Source organism: Ricinus communis, chromosome 2 (genome assembly GCF_019578655.1).
Source record: "Ricinus communis isolate WT05 ecotype wild-type chromosome 2, ASM1957865v1, whole genome shotgun sequence".
Taxonomy (NCBI): domain Eukaryota; kingdom Viridiplantae; phylum Streptophyta; class Magnoliopsida; order Malpighiales; family Euphorbiaceae; genus Ricinus; species Ricinus communis.
The window spans coordinates 31,769,522-31,780,433 of record NC_063257.1 but is presented as its reverse complement, the minus strand read 5'-3'; the positions used below and the strand labels follow the sequence as shown (position 1 = coordinate 31,780,433).

The following is a 10,912-nucleotide window of genomic DNA, read 5'->3' as shown; positions in this document are numbered from 1 at the left end:
TTCCTCCTTCCTCTTTTGCTTTTCAGCCCTTTGTCTCTAGAACCTCCTTTTCTGATTTCTGGTTAAAGACTGAGGAAACTTCTTATGCTCCACCCTGTACCATTTCAGGCAAGAGATTTGGAGTCACAAACCTAGGCTGTCGGGGCTGGAATCTATTAGGAGGATAATAAGCCTTTCTCACATCAACTCTAGGAGACTTCTCATCAAACTTCAACTCTCTCCTTACAAGAGAATTCTTTGGTACCCAGACCTTGTGAAACACATTACTAGGCTCAATTCTTCTCGCTTTGACTTTCTCTTTGTGAGTCTCCATACTCTTTTTCTTTTCTAAGACCCTCTTCAACTTTTTATAGTTCAAGACTGACTTTAAATCGAAAGTGGTTGTATTAACGGGTGCCGTAGGAGGAAAAGGATCCTCATCTATCAACATTGCTTCCTTCTTCTTCAGAAATTTTAAATTCCCTTATTAATTCTATTTTGTACCAAATGCTTAAAAGTCCAACAACTATTGGTAGCATGATTATTAGAATTGTAATATTTGCAATAATCCTTCCTCTTAAATCCTCTATTGGTAGTTTGTATCTAGGAGGCAACTTAATGAAACTCTCTTTGAGAAGATAATCAAAGATATTTTCGGTCTTAGAAACATCAAAAGTATACTACAAGGAAGCATTGCTTGCTTGTGGTTTTTTCAAGATTCAGGAATTTTCTTTACCAAAGATAGACAAGTGCAAGAACTAATGGCTGAAAAATCTGCCACTGCCACTTCCATCTTAGGATTATGAATTTCCCCATATTAACTCCCCATAGCAGCCCTCTTTTTCTGATTCTCTTACTTCTGTAATTCTTCATATTCAGTCACCTTTGCTACCAACTTATAGAAATCTCTAAACTCCATTCCCTGGGACTTTTTCCTCAATTCAATATCTAATCCTCTTTGAGCCATTTTTAGAAATCTGCCTCAGGGAGATAAATCTTGCATATGCTTCTCATTTTCTTGAATATGCCAATGTAAACATCAATTGATTCACCACCCCTTTGTGTCACTCTAGAAAACTCTGCAATACACACTTCTAGCTCAACTTTGAAAAATTAGGTGTGAAACTTCGTTCCATTTCCTGCCATATGCATATAGAGTTTTTAAGCAAAGTTGCACACCAAGTGAAAAATTGTTCATGTCAAAGAATTAGGGAAAATCATTAACTTAAAGTTAGCAAAATTCTCCAAGTTAGCCAATTTCCACATTAAATTGTAAATCTAGCAATGTGCTCTAGGATAGAATCGCCATCCTCTCCAAAAAAAAGAGTGAAATCAGGGATCCTATATCCTCTAGGGTAAGGATTATCAACATCCACATTATTAGGGTATGGCTTATGAGACTCTAGTCAGCCTATCTATCTAAGACTAGGACTATATAATTCTTGTACTACATCCCTAATAGCCTATACATCTACTGGGGGCTGCTTATGAGGTTGAAAAGGTTGATTTACCATATTCCTATGTTGATTAATTATTGAAGGATTGCCAACTGAGCCTCCTTCCATATCATATATAGTAGGTTGGCTAACGAGATTAGTATTAGCAAAAATTTGATGAGGTAAATATGACCTGCCAATATTACAGTCGTGAGGAGTTTGAACTTTAACATCCTCTCTTCTATATGGAGGCACATATCTTTCCTTGGCCAAAAAGGCATGAGGCTCTACCATACTAGTTACCTCTATATTGTTTCTAGGAACCCTCTCATTTTTCATAGGAAATTGCCCCCAAGTCCCTCTAGGACATTTTCCTCTTCAGCATTAGCATTTGGATTTTCCCTCTTAAGAGTGTTAGTGCAACCAGCAGTTAATTTCTCACTAATTTCCTATAAGATTCTAACATGCATGCTTTGGGTTTCCTATGAACACGATCAAAATCCTAATAAAGGACCAATGGCCCTTCTAGCAGGTAGTAGCGCCTCAAAGTGCTGAGATATCCCTTGAGGCACCATATTCTTCTCTAACTGCTCCACCATGCGAGGAATAAAAATTTCATGTTCATGTTCTACTTCATTAGTTGAAACCATGGCATCCTGAGACGCCATTGGTTCTTTTCATTATTATTTCTTATTTCAGGGGCCATTGTAGGACAGGCTCCACTAAGCGTGCCAAATTATGTTGGTTGCAAATTGGTTGCGGGCATTGCCACGTGTGTCTAGTAAATGAACCATCGTAATTGATGCGCTTCTTGACTTCTAATAAGGTGTTATGGATTTTCAAACACTTTCAGACATAATTTGTTTGAATGCTCTATGAAAATGGCTATAAATGATTAAAAATGTAGATGAAAAATATTGAAATAATACTTCTTAAAAGTTTAAAGTACAAAGCAAGTTTGATTGTAAATATAAGTACATAGAGAATTTGTCTTCTTGAATTTATCTAATTTTGTTAGTGTCTTTATTGTGTCTTGGTTGATTATCCATTGTTCTCTTCTTCTTTTTTTCTTGCACTTCTGTAACTTCCACAAGTACAAATGCAAATAATAAACCACCTGTTTGAATTGAACAACCATTGGTATTTTCCTCTTTGTCAACATATGTACCATGAGCCAAAATTCTAAGAGTAGCTGTTATGGAAGGAGTTTTCAGATAATTTCCCCTTCGGGAGAAGTCCAAAGAGCGCAGACTGGTGATATTCGAATAGAAATATCGTAAGAGAAGATAAGCACTTTGACGCCAAAGACTCCCATGTTTTTCTTGGTATAAAAAATAACTCCTATCCACATGTTAATTAAAATAACTAAAATAATTATTTTAATTAATAACCTCCACGGGTCAGGCTTATTTTGGACTGAGCTCAAATTATTTATTTATTGAACTGAAAAAATATGGTGTAGCCAAATACTAAACCTTCTATTTTGGTTTCATATTGAGTTACTTAAAGGATTTATGTTGACTTTCAATACATGTTAGCTGGAATAGGAATGTACTTTTAAAATTTACTTATTAAATGCCACATTACAAGATAATTTAATTAATTATGACTTAAATCAACATATTAGGCAAAATGCACATGTTTAGAGATTGATTTAAGTCATAATTAATTAAATTTTCTAATAGTATTACATTTAATATAGTGAATTGTAAGAATATATTTATATTCCGATTAACATGTTATTCAAAATTGTTTAGAATTTCTTTAGCTAATTCAATCTGAAACTAAAATAAAAGGTTTGATATTAAAAATATAAAACATTAGAACTAAATAAAAATATAGCAAATGGGATAGTTACCCAATTATTGGACTTAGTTGTAACCTCTTTCTAAATATATGAATTATGCTGCACCAAAAGCAACATCATCTCATACATTACTTAAAGTAATTACTTATCAAACCACTATATTATCTCTTAATAACTATTCTTTTTTTTCTTGTGTATCAAAGTACAACCAATTCACCTATAAACAATTAAGGGATTTGGTTGGGCCCTACATAAACTTTAATACCCAGAAGAATTGGCGAAGACATACGGGCTAATGCCACATTAATCTTAAATAAATTTTAACTAATTGGATAATTTCAGCATATGCTATGATTAGATATCATGAATTTTGGTCCTAAGATGGAAGTTCTGCCTAACTTCGACCTTCATTAGACAAACATGCTATTGACTACTTTATTAAGTCCAAACCTAACATTATAAATAGACAAGGATAAAGGGGCACAAGAAATTATCATGTATAATTCCAATTCCAGACCCACTAATTAGACCAAAGAAATGGAAGCCTTCTTTGGCCGAACACTATTATTCAATGATAGTGAAAATGATATAATTTCTTAAGATAATATACCAAGAGTTAATGTGCCGGTAAACTATTAATAAAAGGAATTAAAACCATAGTATACTACTTATAAATGGGTGGGGACTGGCCACACTCATGGGTATGTAATGCGATTGCAAAGGTTGTATCGATGTACCAACCGCTAAGGTGAAATAGACAATAAATTTAAGGGCCTAATTACAAAATCTGTACAAGTCTAAGGTTTAAATATTTATTTTTGCCAATGCAGAATTAAAAGGTCCATAGAGAGATTTTTCCTTTAGTTATCATTATTGATACATCCAAATTATATATAAATATTTAAAATATTTAAAAGTTTTAATAATATGATTTCTATATATAAATATGGTGAAAATATATGTTTTTACCTCACTTAAGATTAATTATCTATTTTCAGATAATGTTAACCAAGAGAGGAAAATATGGAACTAAATACTAAAAAAGAAACTTAATTGGACATGTTCATGTCAAGGCCCAAGATTAAGACGCATAGACTGCTATTTGCAAGACCTAATCAAAAATTATAAGGCCCAAGGGATATTTTAGTCATTTTATATAATTATTAGAATTTATATTAACAGTTATTTATGGAATAGTATTTGGTGGAGATAAGGATACCTATATTCTTATCTATCAGATAGACTTATATTGGTATACTTATCTCTAGGGAGACTTACTTAGAGGAGGACTCTTCTCTATATATATCTCTACACACCTAGTTATAAAAGGGAGGAGGATAACTCTCTCCTACCTGCTCTCTGCATCTGTCCACCATTATTTTCTCTATAGTTCTTCCATAAACACTTTAGTTTAGTTTTTATTACTCTTTTTAAGATTTAAGGATACTTTCAAGAAGTGGAGAGTGAGCACCAATTATCTTCCTACTTGAAGAAATTTTGGATATCGATCTCGTGGTGAACTTACCTTTACTATAGGAATAATTCATGCACTTGCGAGTATTAACTTAGACGATCATCCACAACAATACGACATATATTTGGGCAACGAACTAAAAAACTTTAAACATGCACATGTCACTTATAAGCTCAGTATGATGTTTATATTGTAATTAAGACAGTTTTAAATTGTGCTTATTGATAAATGTATAATTTTTTCGACCTTTTAGAATTGAAATTTTTGGGTTTCTTGGATCCAATTTGATAAGAAGCGGGTCAAAAGAAATTAATATATATTTCATAAGATTTATTTTTTTCTACTTATTTTGTTCTATTGAATTTTATATTTTATTTATTTTGATTAAGGATTATTGAATTCTTAATCAAATAAAATGACAAATATAAGAGCCTCGTGAAATAAAACAAAATTAAAAGATTTAGAGATTGTTAATCAAAATAAAAAGAAATAAAAAAATTGTTAAAATAAAATATAATTTAAAAAGCTCAATAAAATAAAATTAAAAATTCAGAAATTTTTAATCAAAAAAAGAAAAATACGAAAACCAGGTGAAAGAAAAAATAATTTTAAGAGCTCAAAAAAATAAAATTTAAAAACTTAAAAACTTAATAATGTATTTTTCCAATATATTACATAATTAAAAGGTCATAAAATGGAGAAATATTTTCTTTTAAAACATCATAATATATCAATACACAACATATATGGGAAAGGATAGATAACTTCTTTTAACTAAAGATCTTATACATATATCGCATTCATAGCTTAATCTAACAGTAAGTAATCTTAAGAGTGAGTTTTCTCCCCTCATTTATAAATAAATACCAAAAAGAAAAAGGACCTTTGAACATAGATGAAGCAAGTGAAACAAAAAATTTGAGAAAGAACAAAGGAAATGCTAGCTAGTAGTATGTAATAAATCAAGTTCTTGAGGGATAAGAAGATGATGAAGGACTAAATTTGATGAGGAAGAAGGCGAACTGGAAGACCCTTAGCAGGGATAGGCAAAGGATTAACAATGATGTTCTCATCAGGAATTATCTTTTGGAAATTGAATCTTTTGACCAGATTATGCATGAAAACAAGAATTTCCAGTCTAGCATACTCTTTCCCAGGGCACATTCTTGGTCCTCCTCCAAATGGTACAAATGTGTATGGGGCTGGTCCTTTCCCTTCAAATCTACTTGGATCAAATTTCTCTGGTTCTTCAAAGTATGTTGCACTTTTGTGTGTTGAGTTTGCACTCCAATATAGCTACATCATGTGTTAAGAAGAACAAACAAAACTACTATTATTAAATGTTGTATGTGCACAAATTTGATTAATGTTAGTTTAACTTCAATTTTATTTCAGAACCCATATTACATAGTCCCTTATTATACATTTATTGAATTTATGATATGAGTTAGGATTTTCCTGTTGAATTTATGATATGTATTAAAAAGTTGAAAGAGGAACGTGATTTACCTTCCAGCCTTTTGGAATATAGAAGCCATTAAAGATAAAGTCATTGATAGCTTCCCTGAAAGCACCTTGAAGGGGTGGTGCAACTCTCATAACTTCACATGCCACATTCCATGAATATTTCATCTTCTGTATGTCTTCCCAATTCAACAACTCTCCTTCTCCTTTTGATTTTGCAATCTCCATTTGCTCTATAAATTTTGCATCAAATCCAAATCAATTGGCTTCAAGTCTTCATTAATGTAAAGGAAAACCATACAATTCTACTTGATTTGGCTTATATCTCCATCATTCATTAGTTTATTTACATCACTTTGTCTCCACTTTATGGTTATTAAATTCCAGAAGTCATCATTTTTCAGCCAATGCAATATGACTATCAAAACTATATCATCAACTTGACATTCAAGCCAGCATCATATGTACATTGACAAATTAATGTGAAAATCACATACAAAGACAAATAGTATTTAAACAAAAAGTGAAGAGCAGATTTTTTTTTTAATTATTTCTACTATTTTATTTTTATTAATTATAGATGATTAAAATAGTATTTGAACAAAGTAGCACATATTACTAAAATTAAATATAATTAAAATATGTATCAATATCCAATCAACAATTAGGGTTAGAGATATTAATAGACATAGAGATCATATATATCTTTGTCCTTTTGCATTGAATAAAAAATATCATGCTAAATTGACTGTTTCTGTATGTATTCCAGTTGGGGCACTACCTAAATATTGGATTGGATTAATACTATTATAGAATCATATATAGCTTTCCTTTTCTTTGTTGTATAAATATATGGATATCAACAAGAAAAGGAAGATGGTGGGGTTCTGCTTAATTTCAGTAAGAGACACATTAGATATGTGAATTTTGGGTTTGTTTACTTAATGTGGTGCTAATGAGTATACAATTTTCAAAAGTATTACTTCAGATATCAATTTAATTTCTTACTTTTGACTGTTCAAGCACAAAAAATATAAATTTGTTTTTGAATTAGCTGTATTCTTTCTTAAATCACAAAAAAATATTGCCAAGTGATGATAGAAAGTATCACTGAAACATCTTAATAAAGTAATATACTTGTTTTAAATGTGTCCTACAGTTGACTCCAACTGCTTTAACTTTAAAACCATTTAATATATTTTATTGATAAAGAATTTCTTTATATCAAAATATCATATTTTAATAGGGAGAAAATAGAAAAATATTATTTGAAAAAAATAAAATACTATATTCTAAATACTAAAATCAAATAGTTCAAATGATATGAGAGAAACACTACGAGTCTATTTGGCTAGCTATGGCTGATAGGTGGTAGGATAAATATGAAAAAATACAGATTTAATTTTTTATCGGAAGCCAAATATCATAATAGACTGATAGTGAGCCAATGGTGGATAAATATATAAGAATTTGTATAATTGTGAGTAAAAGTATTTTTCTGAAAACCAAATCAAAAAATAGATTAAAAGAAAATAAATTGGGGTTAGAAAAATAAAGAAAGGGAGGAAAAAAGAAAGAAAGAGTACATACCTTTGTAAACTGCATCATAGATTTGAGGGAGCTCAGCAAGGTACTTGATAATGAAAGTACAAGCAGCACTAGCAGTATCATGCCCACCAATCAGCAATCCAAGAATTTTGTCGGCAATATCCATCTCATTCATAAACTTTCCATCCTCATCTGATGTTAACAACATATGGGACAATATATCCTGTGTACCAGAAGCTTTCCCTTCTGCTAGATCAATCTTTCTTTGCTTTATAATACTTATAAGCTCTTTCCTGATGAAGTTTGAAGCTTTGATTGCTCTTCTGAATGGTGTTCCAGGCAAATCTATTGGCACGGAAATGATTCCTGAAGCCAATTCCTGAAAAGGGTCTGCAAATTTAGCGATGTGATCTGGATCTTCCAGGCTGACAAACAGTCTGCACGCTAACCAGAAGGTGTAATTCTTCGCTAGAGGAAACACAACTACTTCATTTTTTTTTTCCCATCCCGAAGCAAAGTGCCTCTGAGCAATTGTATCCATGATACCTGAAGAGAAAAATAGAAAACAAATTGCCAAAAATTAAATAATATATAAACCAGTAGATGACTGAAACGAGTGGAGGGGCTTCAGGTTTCATTAACATTACCAATATAACGCTGGAGGGCTTCAGGTTTCATGAACTGAGGGAGAAGCTTTCTCATTTTAATGGCTTCTTCTTTAGAAGAAGTTTGAAGAGAAGAAGGGAATATTTTGTTAACAGAATCAGGCCACCAGGCCTGAACAAGCTTGTTTTCATTGGAGAACAAAAACTTGTTGGCAGAAGCACCACAGAAGACAGCAGCAGGTTGGCCAAGAAGATTAGTTTTAAAAATCTCAGAAGAATATTTAGAAGTTCTATCAAACACAAACTTTTCAGGGTGACCCTTCCAACCTGAAGACAAAAATTCAAGGCTTTCACCAACAAAAGGGAGGCCAGGCTTCCCTGGAGGAAGACTTGGATAATTGTATTGAGATTTGTGCTTGTAAAATATGATAAAAATTGAAAAGGTGATGAAGGAAACGAAGAGGAAAAGAAGGGTAAGATAGAAGTGGTCCATTTTGTTTTTTCTAGTGTTTTTGAGATTAAGTTGTTGATAAATAGGCCAGTTTTGGGCCGATTTATAAGGAAAATATACAGGAAGATCGAGAGATGGTGGTCGTTGAGAGTGAATGGAATATAAATTTGTCAAAGTCAATTAAATGAGGACTGGTATATATTAACTAACAATATATTAATATTATTGAAATTTTACCCAACTCAAAATCTTTTAAGAGGATTAACTCGCTCCAGGTGGGTTATTATTTCATAATAAATACAAAAAAAAAAAGTTATAATAAATATAAGAAAAATAGATATTATTATTGAAATTAAGATTTTTTTATGTTCAAATCAAATATGAGAGATCATATTTATAATTAAAATATTTAATTTTGAAATTGAGCAATTAATATTTTATTATTTAAAATATAAAAATAAATAATCTTTTTATTAAATAAGTTATATCATGTTCTAGCTTAACAGAAGAAAATCCTAATTTATCATGATTGTATAGCTCCGCTGATATGAAGCGAGCAGCCCATGGAGTTACTATGTGCAGATGCACATATGGTTCATGATCACGTGCGTGAGTAGGTCGAAAAATGGTCTATATACAATAACTATGTACTGGTTTTTAGTAAAAACCGTATCATAGCAAATCTGAAACCAATCCGTGCCTTGATCCGGACCAAGTAGAATCTAATTTTTACATATATTTATTAATAATTATTTATATTATATAAATAATACCTATTAAAAATAACTATAATATTATAAAATATTTTATACTCTATAAAAAAATTATTTTATAGTTATCATTTTATATAATTAAAGCAATTATTATCGAAATAAGAAAAAAATACTACATATTAAAAGTAACTATAATATTATAATGTACTTTATACTCTATAAAAAAATATAAGTTTTATATTAGTATATCATATAGTATACTGATACTAATATACATTACTCTAATACTAAATTTATAATTTACTATCTACTAACTTAACCCTAATATATTTTCTTACCACATACTACAAGTCTATACCTAACAATTTGAACACACCGTCTTCCTCTTTAGAACACACCGCCGCACCTCCCATTTTGCAATTCAGAAAGACAAAATCCTTAAGGCAAATCTCTGGACATAAAATCAAAAGGAAGAAGGAAAAAATTAGCTCGCGTAAACACTTTGATTAAATTAGAGTGAATCTTGTGAGGAGTTGGTTCTGAATAATTTTGTTGAGATAGTATTTTGTGAATCATTGGCATCTTGGTTGTGATACTTGAATTGATTGCTTCGTTTCTTTTTGTTTGACTTACGCTTGTTAAGGATATGTGCAGGGGCTCTCTAGCTTGTTTATCAGTTTAAGTGTTGTTCCTTAGTGATTTATTTTCCTTATTTTACTTTTGATTGCTCGAGGACAAGCAATGAGCTAAGTGTGGGGTGATTTGATGTGCGTAAAATACATACATCTAAATGGGATTTTTTTAGATTAATTTTATGTACATTTGGATGTGAATTGGTCCCAACACTCACCCTATGCGTCTTTTTGTGTGCATTAGGTCCAAAAGAAGTCAAAGAATGATAAAGGGTTGGAGCATAATTAGACGTCAAAGCTGCCGAAACAAGCTAAGTTTGCGCATGAGGAAGCTGAACACGGCCGTGTTAGTTTTAACACTGGCCATGTTCCCAACACGGGCACCAAAACGGGCTGTGTTGGATGCATTTGACAAAAGAAGCGTTAAAGAGCACGACCACAGAGAGTAACACGACCATCAGCACGAGGTCGTGTTCCCAACACGCCCACCAATACCAGGCCGTGTTCCCAACACGGGCATCAACACGGCCATGTTCACGGCAGTTGGACAAATTAATTTAAAAAGACAGAAAAGAGGAAAAGGGAGGCAACTAGGGTTAGAACATCCCAAACTCATCTTTTTCTCTCTTTAAGGGTCTTCTGAGCTGGAACTAAGGAAAAAGGAGACTTGGACCAAGGTTTCAATTAGATTCTCTTCGAAGATCGAAGATTGGCGAGGATCGTTGATTGGTTTCAATCCGAGTAAGAGGAACAAGAATCGATCCAAGATTGGGCAAGAGGAATTGGAGCCGTTTACTCTCATC

General features: G+C 31.9%; 1 protein-coding gene across 1 annotated transcript; it reads right to left on the bottom strand.

Moving 5' to 3' along the window:
• Window positions 1–5,509: 5,509 nt before the first annotated feature.
• Window positions 5,510–8,849, bottom strand: LOC8282886 (beta-amyrin 28-monooxygenase). The gene is made up of 4 exons (XM_002522891.4): window positions 8,356–8,849; window positions 7,751–8,254; window positions 6,206–6,393; window positions 5,510–5,992 (listed from the first exon to the last, which is right to left on the bottom strand). The coding sequence occupies exons 1-4, from the start codon at window positions 8,804–8,806 to the stop codon at window positions 5,693–5,695; spliced, it is 1,443 nt and encodes a 480-aa protein (XP_002522937.1). The 5' UTR covers window positions 8,807–8,849; the 3' UTR covers window positions 5,510–5,692.
• Window positions 8,850–10,912: the final 2,063 nt, after the last annotated feature.